Consider the following 21,397-nt stretch of genomic DNA (forward strand, 5'->3'; position numbering starts at 1 on the left):
AGAGCCTTTAAAAGCCTGATTTTAATTTAGTGGTTATTTATTAGTCAATAGTATATCTTGTCGTGTCAGGCTCTTTAAAATTCATTTTAATGCCCTTAACAAAGAATAAATCGGTATATAATATCTGAATTTCCTATAATTCACAAAATGTATATGTTTTTAAATGTGGCACTTAGATTTTTAGAAAGTAAATGTATATTTACAGAGACCTATGATATTTAACTTACAACCTACTGTAAATAGCAAGGCAATATGAATGTGACAAAACATTTGCAAACAAAATGGAGCAGCCACAAACACAGCAGGATCTGTTTTCTTAGAATAATATACGTGTACTGCACAAATCCCAACCTTGGTCCTGGAGAGTCCTTATCCAGAGGGTGTCGGGCTCACCCAGCTGCTGCTCTGTGGGGTGTGCTAGCATTGGTGTTTCAACCATCCTCTGCTCCACCCACCTGTTACCTAGTGCTGGTTGGCATGGACAGGAGACCTGGATCACCTGCAGGCAATTACTATTGCTCTGCTCTGGGCTCAGTTATAGATCTTGAAAGCTACTGTAAGCATCTGTATACCCAAGCTTGTTCCCTGGCTTTGTCTCCTGTTCATTGCTTTGGATTTCTGAGCTTGCTTTGTTCTCTCAACTAAGATTCCTGGATCTTCCCATATCTGTGTTTACAACTCCCCATGTACAACCCAGGCCGCACAACTCCCGAACCTTTCTCCAGCGCTACAACTTCCTGCCCAATGATCCTGCTTGGTTTGCCCTGTTGCGTTCTCATGTCACCACTTCACCTTGCAGCTCCACGACTGCTGAGTGGCTGCCTGGCTGTGCAGCTGAATCCCTGCCTGGCTGCCTGGCTACCCGCCTGCGATCTCTGCTTTGATCACTACACAATCCCACCTGTAGCTTTGAACCTCACTACACTACACTTTAGACTACACTCCAGACACTGTGAGCACATTACCTGCAGTTCCCTTGAGTTTCATCCACCTTTCACCCAGCAAGTGGGTTCTCCTATACAGCTCCCGGTCTGCTGACAGTCATTATTAAATCATAATTTTTTAAAGACTTTTAAAGACTTTGAACAATTCGTTGGTGATAAGTTGATCAAATAATATACTGTATCAAATTAAGTAACTGAGAGATCAATAGCAACAAAGATCTGATGCTTGGTGCTTTCCAGCATGAGGGCTGAATTAGACACCCCGATGTAGAGTAACACTCATGCAGGAGCTTGATATTTATGTTTGTTAATCTATTTGGTTGACACATTTATAAAGTTGGACGTTTCACTAAAGCTAAAAACCTTCCTAACCACTGCTCCACAAAACTGTGGGTTTCACTATGATTCTAAGGTTCTGAAGCACTTCATGACCAATTAACACAATGCAAAGTCACACACCTGTAAGTTGAGGTTTCTGTTGTTCATTTTTACTGATATTCATTTTTACTCCGCCATACTGTATATTTTGTTATATATTTACAAATGCCCAGACTCTCACTTCAGAAGTTATTTGCACTCTGTTGACACATATTCAATGTTGCAAATTGAATTCTTACACTTAAAAAGCGCTTTTTTGAACACTACACTCAAAGCGCTTTACAGGTAATGGGGACTGACCTCCACCTCTACCAATGTAGAGCCCACCTGGATGATGTGACATGTGTTCACCACGCATCAGCTGCCAGTGGGGAGGAGAACAGAGAGATGACGCCAATTCATAGATGGGGATTTTTAGGAGGCCATGGTTGATAAAGGCCAGTGGGAGATTTGGCCAGGATGCCAAGGTAACACCCCTACTGTTTTCAAGAAACTTGCTGGGATTTTTAGTGACCACAAAGACTCAGGACCTTGGTTTTACGTCTCATCCTATGGATGAAACCTTTTTACAGTATTGTGTCCCCGTCATTTTTAATTTGCCAATGACTACTAGCATAAAGTGGTACAATCAGTGGTACAATAGGTACAATCAAAACAATGGAATTATAATTAAGAAAGTCCCCGCTCTCACAGTCCAAAGACATACTGGTAGAAAAATGGGCCCTGGTATGAGTATGTGCTTATCTGTGTCTGAGTGCACCATGCAATGGATTATCCAGGGTGTATCCTGCCTTCTGCCTGTTGCTTGCTGGAATAGATTCGTGCTTTCCCAAATTTCTGTACTGGATAAAGTGGTTAGAAAATGGATGGATGAGACATCACTGGAAGAGGGCAAATATTTTTGGAAGGCAGTGTAATGTTATATTGGCCACACCTTAAGACTTGGTTTCAGTCAGTTGGTACAACATAACCTTTCATTCACATTAAATCCAGATTAAATTTACATTAATTCAATCTGGATTTAATGTGGAATCAGTTACATGCATTGGCTCCTGGTAATGGCACATTGCAAGCCAGGCATGCATTTTTGGGAAGAGTATGCTAAATGTGTACATGAGCATCTACAATATCATCACCGGTGGTCTTCAGTATTCTGGCCATTGAATGAAAGGAAATCCTTTTATAATTTTAATTTAATTTTGAAATTACGTCATAGTCAAAGCTTGTAGAATTTAAGTACTCAAATCCTGTTCTCTATTTGTCCTCAGTCTCGGATTTACTTTCGTCATGACGTTAGTGTCCCATTCGTAAACCCCTCCTCTCAAGGACGCTCCAGCCCTTCCTTGTTTTCTACTCATCCACCGCACCTGCTCCCTGTTCCAACCCCCTTTTCAGTTCTCCTTAAAAGCCAGACGCTCACTCTATTCCGGGCTCTGCTCTGGTTTCCGTACCAGATGAGTCCGGGACCTGGAAGCGCCTGGTCCTGTCAAGTTTTTAGTTCCTTCCTTTATAGCTTCCTTCTGTGAATCCCTGCATTTTTCTATCTCCCTGATGGGTCTCCAAACCACAAACCATCAGCAAAAACTATTGCAGACAGTTGAGGAATACTGTTGCTCTGTTACAGGTGGCCAGTTTCAGTATCTGTCACAGCATCATCATTGCATTTAATAATTGCCCCCATTACATGTACTCTCGGGGGCTGTCATGTTAACAAGAGTGGCTTGGCATGAATCTGCCATCTTTAACAAGAATCATTCCAGAAAGTAGGAGAAAAACCATGACATTCACTGCAAAGTACAGAGAGATCCACCAGCTATGAGTCTGTAAACCAGCATAATTGTCACATGTTGGTTCTGTAACCAGAGCCAATATGTCTGTAATGAGACATACAGTGGAGTAACCTTAACCAGAGCGAATGTTTTGTTCCATTAGCACATCTTTCAGACATTTTACAGTGTTGTTAACAGTACTTTTTATCGATCAGGCCAGTTACATTTATTGCCTGGGCTTTCCTAAATTTTGTAAGCTATTCTTCAGTGTTTCAAGAGGAACATTTGTCTGCTTAATAACTGTACCCACTGCTGAGAGTTTGAGGTTTGTAATTGCAAATTTCTATATCAGTCTGTCTTAATGTACATGGTACAGCCACACAATTTTAGGTTTCTAATACAGGAAACAAAAGAGCTTTCCAAGATGCTGATGTATGTGGGTAGATTTTTTTCTGTTTAGGCAGGTGAGTAAGTGCACTTAGCTTTACATCCTGTTTACAGGCATGGCATAGTGCACAGCTGGTAACCACAGTACATTTGCAGAATTTAAGAAATTCCAAAATAAAGTAAATTAAATACATTTGAATATTTTAATCATTTTACAACAATAAAACACCTTCACCTGCAGAATTGACATGATCATTTTGATTAGGGGTCCTGAGGGGTCTATAGATCTATATGTTTTATATGTACTCTATAAAACAAAAGAGAAGTATGCCAAGTAATTAAAAATGTATTGAAATAATGAAGAGCAAGGATTTCCTACACTCAAGGCATAGTATTTAATACCTAAAATAAGGTAACATATAACTTTAATTGTCCATCCAAAAGGGTGGAAAGGTTTTACTGGCATCACCATACAAAACTACAAAAAACAAATTTCAACATAAAATAAATCAACATTAAAAACAAACAATAATCCTAGACATGCAACAATGCATATACTGTTCATATATTTCGCTTTACCATTAAACATAATCTAGTCACTCCATATACACCACTATGAATTTTCTTCTTTAGGTAACAGTAGCTGGGAACAGGTCTATAGTATATTGCCTATATTAGCATTTCTAACATTTCTATGCAAGAACAGAAGAGGATTGATCTTCTGCAGTGCACCATACATCATTCACTGAAAGAGCAGACAGTCAAAAGCAAACTGGATGAACACTGAATATTTCATGAGCAAGATACCATTGTTCCACAGCCTCTCAATTAGTATACTATGCAAAAATGTAGAAAATTTAAATAATGCACAGAAAACCAGGTAAGGACACATTGCAAGTTGGTCTAAAGCAAGTTAGTGCAATATCTCTGGCAGGTGTTTGAGAGCTGTGATGAACTGGTACCTAACCCACTAGACACAGAGTTCTGGTGGGACTACACCCTGGACAGGTTGTTCATAGATTTAGAGCACACATAATAACTCACATATGCAGACAATGACAATTTAGAGACACTAGTGACCCTTCAGGTAGCAGACTAAAAGATGGAAATAACTGCATAACATGAGGGACAACAAATATATTGAAAGCAAAAGCTTTCACATAGGTATGCCTCATGCATTAAGCTAATAACATCCCAGCATGCTTAGGGTCATGGATAAAAATGCTGGACAGGCATAGTTGTCTATAATTACATGCATGGCCTCATTGACTTTGAAAAGAATTGATTGTTGGGGCTCATTTGATAGGAGCATTCGTGACCAAGACAGCTGAACCTGCTGATGTTTCATGAGAAACTGTGTCTAAGGTGATGTCGGCATGAAACTGAGGAAAAGACATCTTCGGCAAAGGCCAACAGTGCACAGAAGTGCATACACCAGGATCGTGATATCTGTGCATTATTCAGAAGGTCAAGGAGAAACCAACGAGCAATACCTGATCCATTGACTGCAAATTTCAACTTGGGGCACAAGCAGCCAATAGAAATAGAAATAGAAAAATGTTGTCCGAGAACTCCATAAAGAATGGTTGTCTTGGCAGTGCACACACTGCGTATTACACCTGACAATGCACATTTAATGAGTCCAGAGGTCCAAGAGCACAAAGTAATGGTCTACTGAGCAGTGGAGAAATGTGTTGTGTACACATGAATTTTCCTTCACCATATTCTTGAAGAACGAGCATGTGCACTCATTCAATCAATCAATCAAAGTTTATTTATCAAATGCATAACAATATAGCATGCAGCAGTAATTGCAGGCAATGGCATGTATTTTCTGCGAGCTCACGTGAGGGTTTTAAAATTTTAAAATCACAAAATTAAAAGTGACAGAATAAGGTTACATAATAAAAGTGCAATAAGTTTTGATTTAAAAAAACTGATTTAAAATATAACTAGGAACTGCTACATATCCAGGGTGTATGCAATACACTATGTCCAAATAATGCAATATGCAGTGTTCCAAATACAATGGAAAACTGTATGTCCATGTAACCTGACCATTTAACAAAGACCATTAGGTTTGTTGCTGAAGGTGACTGCAGCTTGGCTGTTTAGCAGTCTTATTGCCTGGAGATAGAAGGTGTTCTGTAATCTGTTGGTCTTTGACTGAATGCTTTAATACCATTTACCAAATGGTAGGAGAGAAAACAGTTTATGACTTAGATTACATGGGTCTTTGAGAATAGTCCTGGCCTTCTTAAGACATCTAGCTGAGTAGATGTCCTGGATGTTTGGTAGCTCACAGCTGATAATGAGCTACGCTGACTTCACCACCTTTTGCAGTGCTTTGCGATCCAAGGCTAGCAGCTCCCATACCAGGCAGTGATGCAGCCAATCAGGATACTCTTAATAGTGCAGCTGTAGAAGTTGGTCAGGATATGTGATGGCACGCCAAACATCTTTAGCCTGCGGAGATAGAATAGGCCCTGCTGTGCTGTTTTCACCATGATGTTGGTGTGGTGAGACCACCTTAAGTCCTTTGTGATGTTAACTCCCAGGAACTTAAAACTCCTCCTGATGTTTCCCTGATGTTTCCTATAATCCACAATCATCTCCTTAGTCTTACTGATGTTCAGAGAGATGTTGTTATACTGGCACCATGCTGCCAGGGTTTCAACCTCCTCCCTATATGCAGACTCCTCATCATTTGTGATCAGGCCGATGACCGTTATATTATCCGCAAACCTAATGATGGAGTTTGAGTTATGCCTGGCAACACAATCATGAGTAAATAAGGAGTAGAGGAGAGGGCTAAGTACAGTACACAGCCTTGGGGGCTCCAGTGTTTAGAGTCAGGGTAGAGGATATGTTGGTGCCCATACTTGCCACCTGTGGACGTCCCGTCAGGAAGTCCAGGATCAAATTACAGAGGGAGGCATTCAGTCCCAGGTCCTGGAGTTTGACGACAAGCTTTGAGGGTACTATGAGGGCACTCATTCCCTTAGAATACTCAATACTAATCATGAAAATTACTGTATGCCCATCTTCCACCTATGTTGCAGCATTTCTCTCCTGCTAGGAGGAGTGTCTTAAGCAATGACAATGCCCCCATCCACAGAGCACATACAATATGTGGTTGCCCAATGGGTTGATGTGAGTTTGACACTGAATCTAATCAAGCATTCATGGGATATTCTGGAACAATGCCTGAGACATTGTTTTCCACCTTAATCAACGAGGCATGAGTTGATTGACTTTCTCGTGGAAGACTGGTCAATGACCACATTAATCCTACATATTTTCAGACACTGGTAGACTGTTTATCACAGTGCATACAGGCTCTATTGTCTGAACAATTGTCCAACATCCTATTACGTGAATTTACATTACATTGGTGTTTCCTTGTTTTCCTTGTCCTCTACCTGTAGCTAGCATGTCTTTGGATTCCTTAGGTTATGCTAGTTAACTGTTATGGCAATGATAGATTCTGTAAGAATGCAGGTGTTACTTTTTAATTCAGTAGAAGCCTAATTAAACCCTGCATATGTCTTTCATTTTCCTCTTTTTCTACACAATGGGCTGTTATCAAAAGATTCTCCTTGATACAGTGACTCAAAGCTAAAGCAGCTATACCCAAAACTTTGTGGTCCCTGCAAACCTTCAGCTATGATCCTAGAAGCTTCAATAGTGTAGTTAAAGAAAGCTTTTTAAGCTTTTCAGCTTGCAGTTACACTTTAAAATATGCAGATGGCTTCAGAGTGGTATTGGGTTGTCCTCTAAAGCTCTTAGACAATGAAATTCTGAAATTCACTGTGAATCAGTCTCACTAGGGTATCATTTTGCACACTAAAACAGCAAAGGACAGAGATTTAGCATTTGCAGATGTGATTACTTTTGTGAATATCCTTAGGATGTGCAATGTCAGCATTGAAAATCCAGACGGCTGCTAATGTTTCCCTTCCTTCTTCTGTTCCTATCACACATTTGTCCTGTAAAAGAAATGGGTTTAGACTTGAAAAACCCAACAATATCCCAGGAAAAATAAATGTTATACTTCCTGGTTCCATAAATTGTTAATTAAGTGTCTGGTAGTGCCAGAACTAGGAACAAGCACCAGGTGGTCATGTTACAGAATACATTCATGTTTGTTACTTTTGTCTTCTAGTGCATTTATGCCTACTGTACATATTCAGACAAAGTAGCCCATAAGGGATTTTGTATATAAGTCAATGCATACATTATCATGCCAAACACAGACTTAGCTGTCAAGGTCAGCTAGTACTGTCTATACTGATCAGGGCTTTTCTTGCATACCGAGCAAGGGATCTCTTCCCCTGCTTGTAATGGCTGAATATTATACCTTTCCTATATTTAATATTCCCCTTTAGCTGAATTAAATCCATCAATCAGCATCCTCCTTTTCATGGGTAGTAATTAAAAGCAGCAGGTTGTGTGCTCAGTAGGCTATCTGTGCCTTGCTAAAAGTGTTACATCACCATGTGAGTTGCAAACAAACACAGCTGTTGATGTGTCTGTCACCAGATTTAAGTTTCATTCTGTGCTTTACCTGGAACACCCCCCTGGAAAAGCAATTCTTGCGGTGCCACCAAATTTTGCTATGGAAGTAAATGAAAGACAGAACTTTATTAGCATCAGACACAGCTGTGTGTTTTCTCTCCATACGTATTTGTTTAGAAAGTTACCTTGGCTTCTTAAACTTGAGAGTGGAAGCTTTGCGATAACTTTCCGAGCCCTAGTGTGGTGCTCACGTCGTTATTATTCCAATTCTTTTTTGCAGTTTCCCTTCAGGACATCAACATGAGGAAGGCCTTCAAGAGCTCCACAATCCAGGATCAGCAGGTGGTATCTAGAAACTCTATTCCCAATCCAGTCATGGAGATGTACCAGCGCTGTGACAAACCTCCTCCTCTCAACATCCTCAGTCCTTACAGGTGAGGTCAGCATGTCTGTACAGGTCTGAGGGGAGGGTCTCACTCGTTCGTGGTTCTTTGCCAGTTTAGCACCTTTCTCGTAGAATTCCAGTCCCAGTTCACCAATGACATACAGTGCCTTGCAAAAGTATTCATCCCATTTGGACTTTCCCATTTTATGGTGCCACAGCATGGAACCATGATGTATTTAACTGAGAATTGTTGCCACTCATCAACACAGAGTACTCTATAATGTCAAGGTGAAAAAAATCCAGACATTTTACTAAATTAAAGATAATTGGGGTGAATACTTTTGCAAGGCACTGTAACTTGTATTGATGATGTCTCCACAATGAATGAGCACTTTTGGTGCTTAGGCCACTCAGGAGTCCTCTTTATTCCTCTTTTTCTGTGAACGTTATACTGTTAGATCATCCCTTTTCATTTTTGTAAAGTGTAGGGCTGCAAGAAGTCCAGCACAGTTCAAGAAAAGGTTTGAAATTAGTTTCAATTTGTTACGAAAAAGGTCATTTCCAGAAAACACACTCAAATACATCTTCCTGAAATACTCTGCATTCAGTCATTCTCAAAGGTTTTTTTATAATCTCAGTATAGTCCCAGTAAATCTCTGGTGTTACCTTAAATGCCATGTTTAGGAAAACCTTAGGACTGGCACATACGTAGAATTAACCTTGGTTCTACAGACAGATTTCCATATATCACACAACTGCATTACACAACTTAAATGTTACATTAATTTTCTGTACAAATACAACACAACAGGTGTTTTATGTCCCTACTTATGCACAGCATTAAACCATCTTTAAAATACAGGACAAAACTCCTACAAAAACAGGCATGCAAATTTTTGTTTTTCCACTGCTGTGTCAATAAATGGTTAACTGCACTTCATACAACTATTAGCTAATAGTTTATTGCTCTGTATCATCTCAAAGTCCTCCTGTATTTTGTCCGGCCTCTGTAGGGATGATAAGAAGGATGGGCTGAAGTTCTATACAGATCCCTCCTATTTCTTCAATCTCTGGAAAGAGAAGATGCTTCAAGCCACCGAAGACAAGAGGAAAGAGAAACGAAGACAGAAGGTATGTACATAGATTCCTGGATCTTCTTAAAATATCCCTTTGTGAAGTTTATTTTAATAGTACAGTATATAATAATCAGCTCATTAATAAACATCTTCATCAGATGAAACAACAACGTTAGTGCAGATCTTGCTGGCAGTCTTTGAAACAAGTGAGGTTGTACCCCTGCTTAACTCGACAGAATCAGTCAGAACAGTGAGACCTAGTACTTTAGACCAGAACTGCGAAATAACAAACTCTGTAAATAGAAAACAAAACATACTGTTGATCCATTTTTTTAGTTTTTCCCTACGGGGTGTTCAATACAGCAAATGGTTTTACCAGTGTTTATTGACAACAAATTACGTGAAAATTGTATCTTCATAAAGAAATTGAATTGGATGTACAGTATAATAATTCAAACTCAGACTGAATAGTTTCAAACCTGTTTATACAGTAAACTAGGAATGAGGGCCTATTGGAGCTGATTGATTCTATCATTTTTCATCCTAAAACAGCATATGTGTAACTGTGAAGACATTGGTGAATGATGACAATGCCAATAATATCACTGTTTTTATTTAATAGAAGTAATGTATGGGGATCTCATATCTAAGTAGGGGTTAGGAAGTAAAAAGTTGCAATTTATAGCAAAATGAAATATATAGGACAGTTTGCCACCATACGAACAATGTACATTTGGGTGGTTAGCAACCTCATAACCCAGAGTAAACTATGCCCTGCAAAATTAGAATCCATCCTGATTTTCATATCCATCCAGTACCGTTGAAACAGAGTAGGGCAAGCACTATGAGTTAGACAAAGAGTGTGTTTCACTTATAGCTACTGAAATACAGTGCAGTATGTGAATTACTGTACATATAAATATAATGTAATTAAATCATTTTTACGTTAAACTGTACCTCATTTTTATCTTGATTTACCATGTATTTTAACAAAGTGTAATTTGAAGAATTTTGAATGACACTTCAAACAAGCATATATTAAAGACACATGTTTATATGATCTTACCTTGAGTAGTGGATAATTTGCACTTGATTATTACTGCTTACTGCACATTTGTATATGTGCCTACAGTCACCACCAGCTATACAAAAGGTAACATTCAAGACCTTTCTAAAAAAGACTCTAAGTCAAAAATGATATACTCAGGTTCAGATAATTTTTATTGTACATCCCCAATATCTTGACAATGGTAGCACAGTGAAATGTAAATTGGAGTAACTTATAATGGACTTCCTTTGTTAATTTTTTTGAATGAACAATTTTTATACAAAACTGTAAATGATCATACTGACCACTGTTAAATATGAAGGAGGCCTTATGTCAGCAAAACCTGCAAACAAGATGTTAGAATTTTACAAAAGGAAATTTACCTATTACGTTTAGATTGTAGTATTTAGTGGAAGCAACTGTAGTGTAAGTGTGGGCTTGAACAAGGAAAACATCAAACGAAAAAGTGCTTAAATGTATACTCTGTGCAGCCTTGTTTAGCTGGGTGTACAAAATATTAAATTAGGGTGTTCCCACACAGGCATTGTTTATATATGGAGGCTTTCTGGAAAGCATGACACAAACTATGCACCAATAAAACTAATATTATTAATGCTAACAACAGTGCCACTATGCTACCGTCAAGTTTATTTTTTCTTCCCTCAAAGGAGCAGAAGCAGGTTGAGGATCCGAGCAGAGAGGTGAAGAAGGTGAGAAAGGCCCGGAACCGTCAACAGGAGTGGAAAATAATGGCCTACGACAAGGAGTTCCGGCCCGACACGCGCTTCTCCCCATCACCGTACCATGCCATGTCCTCCGAGGGCTCCCTCTCTCCTGACAGCAGGTACTGCTGAACTGCCAAGTGCAACTGGGACAGAGGTCTTCTATAACAAGATGCCCAACGTGCTTGATTTCTGGGAAAGAGTTGCATAGGGATATAGGGAATGATCAAGGGAAAATAAAATATAGAGAGATTCTATGGATACAACAGAAGACTCCCTTTAAGAAAAAGTGGAATTGTCAAATTCAAGATGGCATCACCTACAATGACACAATGTATTTTCTTTCTTTTGTGAGAAAAAAGGTTGGATTGTCTTTAGTACCTCTTTTGGTTGCTAGAAGTAAATTGGTACAAGAATCTTTTCAAGCTGTTTCGGGAAATTAGCCAATGTGTCAACTTTGATGACATAACTAGGTAACTTGTTCAAAATTCTCACAACCCTCTCTGAGTAAAGAAGTGGCTCCTTTTCTCATTTTTCAAACTACTTTCCCATAATTCACACTTGTGTTCCCCAGATCATTTTTTACTGTTTATTCTGAATGAGTCAAATTTGTTGACATGGTCAGCACCTTTAAGGATTTTGTATACAGCACATGACTCATCATTCTCCAATAATCTTCTCTGTTCAAGACTTAAAAGATTAAAAAATAAAGTTATATTAAAATAAAAAGATAAATCCTTTCAAATAAAACTTTGGTCAGAGTAGGACATTCCTTTAAGCCCAGAAATGTATGTGGTAATGATATTACCATTATGATGATATACCATTTTTAATTGAAATGGCTTGAAACGTTTAAAAATAGGAAGATTAACCTGATTTGTTCAGGACAAAATAAGATGATGTTTTAATTACTTGGCTAATTAAAACACAAACATAGTTATTGTTCTTCCTTTTTCTGTACACATCTACAATGATAGTACGATGCACTGTTGAAGAGTGTATGTGCTGAAAAGCAGAGCTTAAAAAAAAGCAGAGTTTGTGTCATTATCGGACAATATTTCTTTGTTCCAGACAAAGACATCTCTATGCATTTTTTAATATCACAATTCAGTACTTTTCTCTTGGATTCATAGTATCTCTGTATATTTTTTGTTCTCTGGAATATTCTGGAGTGAGGTCTTCTCAAGTTTACACTCTGGAGCACGTAAAGGCGGAGTTGAGTATCTTGTTATAGAAAATCATTGACTGGATAGCCAACAGTTTGCGAGTGTTTGAGAGTGTGGCAAAGCCTCTGAGCTTTGTCTTGTTGTCTCCATCAACTTAGATCTTGTTGGGTCTACAGCTGTACCAATATGAAAAACTGAGTAATTGGGTATGAACTTTATTCTTCTGATGACGAATTTCAGGCACTTTCACTTGATGAATTCTTCACAATTGAAAGGAGATGAGATACAGTATAAGGAAAATGGGAAATGGCTTACACTGGCTATGTAAATAATAATTACTTGTGTTCAAGTAGTGTCTTACATAGTTGATGGGTCCACCAAAGTGCTACACCCATCTGGGAGACACACAGCAGCCATTATCCCTGAGTAACCCCCTTACATGAAGATCAGAAAAGTGAGAAACTACTTCACTAATGTAGGATAGATTGATTTACAAGCCCAAAATTAAATTTAACCAGGACACGAGAATTAACACCCTTTCTCTTTTGAATTTAGGAGGTGTTGAAACACCTCTGATGCATTACAAGGTATATCCACTGTTTATACAGGTTTTATATATCCAAAGAATACACTGTGTGTGAAAGTACACTGTCCTGGAATGTACTGTAGCATTACTCTGCTTACTGTTATTTTCTTCTGACAGATACTGCATTTTCAAAATTACTTTTCAGGGCTTTCAGGGCAGGTGTTTTTGTGGTCTCATAGAAGGCTCAAAATATTTAATAATAAATCAGTTAGCAGACACTTCTGCCAGAAGGAAATCAAAAATATAATGTCACAGTTTATATTGTATTCATAAATGCCATGTTTATTTAAGTAATTTGTGTTAGAGCTTTTGTGGAGGTTTATAATCTTCAGACAAAACTAACCAAATTTGTGGAAAACAGTTATAGATCTTATACCTAGGCTTACCTATCCAGAATGAATGGAACTGGAAAAGCTTCTCATTAGCGCCCTCTTGTGAAATATAACCTCTGAAAGCAATGCTGCAGATCACAGATTTTCAGCCTTTCTTGATTTGCTGAAGTACTGTACAAAGGAACACCTGTACAAAAAACAATAATAAAAGAGTTTAGCAATACAAATAGAGTAACAATAGCTCAAATTATTGTGTCAAGAATCATCTGAGACTTTTTGGTACCACAGAAGTAAAGCCTTTGGGTTTAACCTTTGGTTTTGCAATACTGTCAGTTGTAGATTTTCCTTGGTTTGGTTTTCAGTCATGATAAAGCTGTTTTTTACTTATGTAGTCAAGGTCATGTTGGTCATTTTTCTGTTAAAGTAGGGTACTGAGCTACTGTCTGCTACTTATTGATTTTTTTGCATTTCAGGGAAGCAGACTTGAAACTGATATTTGTGCTCCAAATATCAAATAGTCACTGCTCACTGTTGTGCTGTTCACAGCTCTGTCTGGTATATAATTGTTTTCAGCCAAATTTCCAGTTATTTTCCAAATATTTACCATATTTCCTATATGGTAAATCTGTTTTCCCTGACTTTTTGTGAAAGCCTTTATTTTTCTATGCACATTAAATACTGTTGCATTCTTTCCTTAAAGTCCTAGGTCAAGGTCATTAAGCTGTAGGAAAATATCAGAGAGGTAAGCAAAACAGCAAAGTTATGCTTGATTTTCAAGATGACATGGATGGCCAAGAAAAAAGCTTGCATTTCTGAATGCTGTCCCAAAAAGCAGACAAGTACTTCACTTTTTGATAGTCAGCACACTTCAGTATGCTTATTTAATTACACAGAGCTATAACTATGCAAATGCACTGGTTGAGCTTTGATGAAGTTAATCATTTTTTACAATTCAATTACAAAATATCTTTCCGCATACAACTTTGTTTTCTTCAGATAAATTGATCCATGCTTCCTCATTGCTGGAGACAGATGAGGGCTGATCATCCCTGTGTCCAGTACAAAATCAGAATGTAACCTGGGTCTAATGCTTTTCTGTCCTTTACAGTGAAGGTTAGCAGCTCAGGATTCACCAGCAGTTGTATTCAATTTCACAATGTTTGGCACTGAATTTGCTTACAATGTTTCCTTTGAAGAAGTTCCTCCCTGCAGTGCTACCATTACTAATTCATTGTGCAATTACAATTGTGTCAGTTTTTCGCACTGGATTCAAAATTAAAAGTCCCCGGTTTTGTACAGACACATTATAGTCTTCCCAATCAACATGGGTTTCTTTTGTATTGTTACAGAGGGACTATGCTCAGAATGCTAGCTCTACAAACCCCCTGACATTGAATATATACTGTCATTCATCATATCACTCATATTATTATTTTGTTTCAAGAAATTACACTGAATATACCCCCTGAACATGTTCAGAAGAGGGTGGCATCATAACACATTGGTTAGAATTGCTGCCTTGCTGCACTGGAGCCCTGGGTTCAGTTCCATACCTGGGTTACTATCAGCATGGAGACATATTGTATTGGTAGGTTAATTGGCTTCTGGGAAAACTGGCAATGGTGTGAGTGTATATATTTGTGTCTGTGTGTGCCCTGCAGTGGACTGCCATCCTGTCCAGGGTGTATCCTGCCTTTGCCTGTTCCTTGCTGGGATAAGCTCTGACTCCCCTGTGACCCTGCGTTAAAGCGATTTAATACAGGGATAAAGTGATTGGAAAATGGATGGATGTTAAGAAGAGTATGGGAACAAAACAAGGATTCTACTAGAAGACACTAGAAGTGGCATTGTTTAGTAGCACTTTCAAAATAACTATTCTCCTTAAGGTGTAAAGTGAAGTAGCACGTGCCCCTATATTGGACATTAAGATCTGTCTTCAGCTATGTAAAAAACAGTGGTGTTTGAGAGAGGTCTTCAATCAAGTTGCTTGGCTGCTTTTTAACTCAGTGTTGCTATTGTCAAACCTTTTGCTCCAATGTATTTTCTGTGATTATGCAAGATCTTCCAGCCTAAGCAATTCTGTGGCTTGCACAAAAAATGTTTTAAAAACCTTATTCAGATTCTTATTCAGACCAGGAGCTGACCGTACAGTGTTTCCTGATGTTTGTGCTCGGTTTCTAGGTAAAAATGGAGATTGGCCAATTTTACACCCTGGTTAGGGACTGCATCTTAACACCAGATTAATTGTTGGGGTTAGACATCAGCTCACCAGGTCAAAAAGAAGTCCAGAGGAATCTGCATAACATTGTGGCAAAATATCACTGATTTGGGTTAAAGGAAAGCAAAACAGATGTAGTAAAAAGTATTCTTAGTTATTATAACTTATATAAGCACTTGGTCCTTTTACTATCGCCTAACAAAGTCAGAATCTGGAAGAAGCATTATTAATTAAAAAATAGCTTTGTTTTCAACACGGTTCATTGATTGTGATTATTCTGTATATCAGATTTTCTACTTTCACAAATGTAACACTCAGGCAACGCAGCAAAGATAACAAATGACTGATTGGCAAAGGTTGTGTTGGGTGGCAGAACATATGTTGGAAATTTGAACACCCATCATGTCACTGGTTATAAAGCATTTCCTTTCTGTGAATTTCCCCGAGTGTCTGCTTTCAGCTGCAGACGTTTTCAGGTTCTTGTTTATGCATCTTTGAGAGACCTCGTCTTTTCTTTTGCAACTGGATCTGAAATGAATATTCTCAAGCTAATTCCTTCCTCCTCTACCTCCCCCTCGTCTTTCAGGTCAGTGGCATCAGACGCAGGTGAACACTCATCCTACCCAGCCAGCCCGAACCATCCCTCTCAACAGGTCAGCACCTCCAGCTCCTACTCGGCCAATGAGAGCAAAGAGCTGCTGGCGGCTCCCAGTCAGACCCAGTCCCTCGACCGACCTTACCGCCCACCAGCCACTGTCCCAGGCCGCCAGAACTCCTTAGGCCGTGTGCAGCAGTCACACGCACCTCCGCCCACTGACCCAGCTCTCAACGGACCCCGGCCTCATGCGGTGAAAGATTACAGGTATGTGACAATTTTCTTACTTGCTTCTCTCTTCCTTAGTATAGCCAAGCAAGTGTGTATGGTCCCCACTTTCAGGTGAGTGGAGTGTAATTCACAAATGCTGGAGGACCCAGCTTTCTTTCTTGCCATATAAATGCCATCTAATTTTCTAAAACTTGTGTTTTAGAACACATTATTCAGAATTGAATAATTAAAAGATCACAAAAAATACACAACATCAGAAAGACAACAAGTAAGCATATAAGGTGGGAAAGCATATCTAAGATTTGCAGTCATGTAAGTATATACACTGATTCTTATTTTTCCTGGTTGTAAGCAGGTGCAGAGATACACATGTGCTCCTCTTGCACCGAGACAAAGACTAAAAGAATATAGTCTTGTTTAGTTCATTAAGAAGCTTGGGATAGTGCAGCATAGGGCTGACGAAAGCCAAAGTATCAAACATGTTTTGCTCTAACTGTGATTAAACGAAAACCAGAAAATAGTTAAAGCTTCTGTTCTGTGTGGTATAAAGTTCTTTGGGGTTTTCTATGAAATTATAAAATTCAGATGGATATGACTGTGATTAGATTCATAGAGGGGTATGTCACACGGGTTTGTCATTTCTGCCTTTGTCTTGGACAGAGAACATGGAAATATTTGTGGCCATGTGGTTTTATTAAAGTCTTGCACGGCATGGTTTTTGTTTGTCTTTAGTCAAATCAGACAATCTGTGTGGCTTTTCTCTTTTCTCTACGCACCTAGTGGTGAAAAATGTGATAGAGAGCTTCTGAGCGCAACAGATGATTATAAAACCAGAAAACGATCTACTGCAGATTTGCAGATACTGTTCAGGCATGTTATACATTAAGTATTTTCATTTTTAAAACAGATATTATGCAAATGTAAAAGGCTAACTGGCACGTACTACTCAGCCATTTTGTAATTCACTGAAATACTTAAAAATGCCGCCAGGTGGCATTGTAATGATTGAATCATCTGTTAGTAACCAGAGTAAAAAGAAAGACTTAGTAGCTCTCTGTTCTCAGCCTCAAAGGGTTGCATTTAGTATTCATACCGAGCCTGTCAATTTTACACAGAGGTGTAATTTTGTTGATCCAGCCTAAGCAGTACTTCAGGAGCCTTCATCTGCAATGAAATTTCAGCTCAGTCTTTCCTTGCCTTGTTCCACCAGCTCCCAGCAGATGCAGATGCCAGAGTACTTTGTGCCTCCTGCGCCACCTCCCCCTCCTCCACTCATCCCTTCTGCTCAGACTGCGTTTGACAGCCCCGCTGCCCCCTCGGCATCTCTGCCCTCCAGCACGGTCGCTGCAGTGTCTCGCCCCTACACCCCGTCCCCTCCCCCAGCACCCCCTGCATCCTACATCCCCTCCCCTCCCCATCCTCCTCTCGGGGGTCCTCCTATGGCCCCTCCACCCCCTCCTCCTGGTCCCCCCACTCACACTCTCTCTCCAGCTCACGCTGCCACTCCCCCTGCCACCCAAGAGCCCAGGAAGAGCCAGGTTCCTCTCATCCCCATGAGCGATGCCCGCAGTGACCTCCTGGCTGCCATTCGCAGAGGTAAGTGCTTGGCTTTACCATAGTGAAGCTCCATGTCCTACAAAGAGAGTGGAAAGCAAGATCCTTTGCTACAAAAAAGGCTGAGATGTGTACAGAGCCATATATAATCTGCTGTGCAAACGTCTAGAGTCATCTTAGACACACTCAGGGGTTAAATCATATAGAAGCTTTCAAATATATTCATATCCTAGCTGAACTGTAATCAAACATTACTTTAGCATGAAAATCCAGGTGTGCATTCTCTAGTTTTTGATAGAAGGCAAAAACTGCAGATTTGTATGATGTTTATTAGTATTTAGTACTGGACCTGTCTGTATTTTGTGAATCCTCCTTTGGTTTTATTAACCTGGATAAAGCACTTCCTGTAGTCTTTTGATCGGTTCTTAAACTGCTCCCAAGGAATTCTTGACCATTCAAGAGAAGGCACAGTGCCATGCGAGAAGGCACAGTGCGGTTCAGAGTTTCCAAATGCATTTATTTCATACACAACGGCCTCATTCACAGAGAAGAACTGGAACACAAAAAAGTGTATCTTCTCCTGCTATACACAGCACATGAACATTTCCAATTTTTTATACTTCAATGCATTCTTCTGCCATAAATGTCATGTTAAGGAGAGAGACTCTTGCATATTTATTTAGGACCAACATAAGGATCACCATACACAATACAGTGTTAATTTTGACACAGCTTATTCTCTCTTTCCAGTTGTTTTAAATTGTCACATCCACTCTCTTGCAAATAGTCCACACCGCAGATGTCTGTATCTCCTCCTCTGCGTGTACAGATCAGAATCCAAATTTAGAATGAACCCTTTCATACACTCAGATCAAACTCTAAAACCCCATGTTGAACCTGTCGAGTTTCTCCAGGATGTTCGTATAATCTTTCCTCAGATCATACCATAAATGTTCTACCAGAGACTGTAATCAACAAATCAAAACCACTGATTTGTATCATTTTTTCAACCTCATTGAGCGTGGTGCATGTTCAGTACTGTTATCATGCTATCAAGTTCAGTTTTATGACAGAAGGCACCAGTTTCCTGCATAAAATATACTGGTAATCTGTCTGTTCTTCAGTATTAAACTGACCCCAGGACAAGACAATGTTAATCAACCATAAGTAGAACAGACCCATAACTGTTCTTTATAAAAGGGGTGTTGTTTTCAATGAAAAGTGGTGAGGTTGTCCAAAATGTTATGTTTTAGCCAACTAAATGTAGAGGATCACATTGAAATTTGATTTGGAAAAACAATAAGCTGCTGTTTGGCAAATACATGTATTTTTTATGTTGCCATGGTTCTCTGCTACAGACTGCAGATTCATGAATCATTCTTGAATTCTTGAAGCCTTGAAATTCTACATTTGTGCTTCATATCTACAGAATGAGTTAATGAACTTTATTTTGAGTAAGGACTTAAAAAACAAAGCGATATTCAAAGCAATAGCACACAGTTGCTTTGAATAGTATACTGTATATAAAATAATCTTACTACACTGGTTATCAGCTGAAATGGGTTTCTTCATGCATCCTCTGTAGATGCTAACATGATAACGTGTTAACTTTAACGTACATGGATTTTGAATTGTTAAACAAAATAAAATTATTTATTTGCTGACAGCTGAACAACTAAATAGAACTATTGTAGTAATAAAAGGCCCAATAGGAGCCAGATTTTAATTTCTCCTTTCAATTGATGAGTAAAGTTTCTATTCATTTGCAGGTATTCAGCTCAGAAAAGTTCAAGAGCAGAGAGAGCAGGAAGCAAAGAAAGAGCCAGTGGGCAACGATGTGGCCACCATCCTGTCCAGGCGCATTGCTGTGGAGTACAGCGAATCCGACGACGACTCGGAACTTGATGAGAATGAGTGGTCTGACTAAGGCAGAGGAGGAAACAGTGGGTCATCGTTCTGCTCAGTCTCAGTTTCAGATCAGGGCCTCCTCTCACCCGCTCATAGGGCAACTCCATAACAACCTGTTGAGCACGATGGTAGTTGAGTCAAAAGTAGCATATATACCAATGCACAGCTCCAGATCTGGGACAGTACAGTCAGCCTTGGCTAGACTGGAGTAGTGGGGGGGGGGGTTGTGGCCTTTTGGAATCTGTTTTAGGATTTTTTCAATTTTCAGCTTTTGCAGGACTTCACAGTAATTTGATTTGTCGATTTGTCGCAGTTCTCTGAACTTGTTCATGAACCTTGTCTTCAGGGAGTTTTTCTAATACTTGGCTGTTAGGGAAACATTTGAGCTAAGTGGATGACACTCACTGCCTTTTATTGTAGGTGGAATACATTTTGGGTTGAATATGTTATCATTTGCTGTTTTGAGTTTACAAAAATAAGATCTAGAGAGAAATGATTTTCATTAACAAAACATGAGTATAAACACTGTGGCCTGTTAACAACAGTGTCTGTCCTGTGTGATTTAGTAGAAGTTTTAGATTTCCTGCTTTGATGTGTTTTATGACAGAAAAATTGTCAGGCTAGTCCTTGGACAACCTATTTTAACTGAAAAAGGTTATTTCATGTGAAACTATCTGAATACCACTGCAGTATAGAACATAACTGATAAAAAAGTTCCTTTGCCTCATATACACCTAATCATATACTTAAATGAAGCCTTGTGTAACATTCACAATAGGTTTTCCAACTTAAAATTACTCTATAATGGCAAGTCACATACAGTATACTTTAAGTATTAATAAAAAGATAATGTGACTTGATTAGCAAGTAAGATAATTTTGGGAACAAGGGAAGAGAATTGGAAATTACATTTTTATGCTACATATTCTACCTTAAACCTCTGACCCTAAACAGTGAGATCTTGTACATTTCTGGAGTACACATTTATTTAAAAGACTTCTCCCAAAAAATAATTTATTAAAATAACAAGATTACAAGATTATCTTCTGATTATAAGGGATCTTAGATTTCTTGTATAGACAGGTCAGAGACCACACAGAATGAAAACGAATGGAGTAAATAGCTTTTAAGGTCATGTAGTGTCCTATGATCTATTCTTATCAATTTCAAAATTAATAGGCTCCTCCATGTTTGGTGGGGGTTTGTGGTTCAGTACCATATGAAACCCTTAATTTTCTTAGCTCTTGGAAAAGACAAGTGTATACAATATTAGTTTGTGGGGGGGGGGGGGTGGAGTGCAGGACAAATGAAACATTTGAATTCGATGGTTAAAACAACCAATAGCAAGTCATTAACACTGGTAGCCTGAAAAGAGACAGTTATAGTAAGAAACCCCACATCTACCTCACAGCAACACAATATTGAAGTGACACAGTGCTGGAATTGAGGAGGCCTGATTTGTGGTCATGCACAGTTTACTAGATGATTTTACACAGTTTGGTATTCAGGCTCCATTTACAGTTCAGCACAAAAACTCAGAAAATTTGTACAAATGCATTAAATATTCCTAAATGACCTAC

The 21,397-nt window shown here is 39.0% G+C and overlaps 1 protein-coding gene across 3 annotated transcripts in view; it reads left to right on the top strand.

Annotated features, from left to right (window-relative positions):
• Positions 1-20,328, top strand: part of LOC148653716 (actin-binding protein WASF3) — a 49,195-nt gene extending 28,867 nt beyond the window's left edge. For 2 of the 3 annotated variants that reach the window (XM_088649000.1, XM_088648999.1), the window contains exons 4-10: positions 8,277-8,430; positions 9,395-9,512; positions 11,174-11,349; positions 14,012-14,053; positions 16,116-16,391; positions 17,566-17,951; positions 19,679-20,328. In XM_088649000.1, coding sequence (XP_088505126.1) covers positions 8,277-8,430; positions 9,395-9,512; positions 11,174-11,349; positions 14,012-14,053; positions 16,116-16,391; positions 17,566-17,951; positions 19,679-19,836 — 1,310 coding nt within the window. In that variant the 3' untranslated portion in view covers positions 19,837-20,328. The remainder of the gene's footprint in view (positions 1-8,276; positions 8,431-9,394; positions 9,513-11,173; positions 11,350-14,011; positions 14,054-16,115; positions 16,392-17,565; positions 17,952-19,678) is intronic. The other variant, XM_088649001.1, reaches the window with a different exon arrangement.
• Positions 20,329-21,397: the final 1,069 nt, after the last annotated feature.

Source organism: Lepisosteus platostomus, chromosome 10, assembly GCF_059453375.1.
Source record: "Lepisosteus platostomus isolate fLepPlt1 chromosome 10, fLepPlt1.hap1, whole genome shotgun sequence".
NCBI classification, from domain to species: domain Eukaryota; kingdom Metazoa; phylum Chordata; class Actinopteri; order Semionotiformes; family Lepisosteidae; genus Lepisosteus; species Lepisosteus platostomus.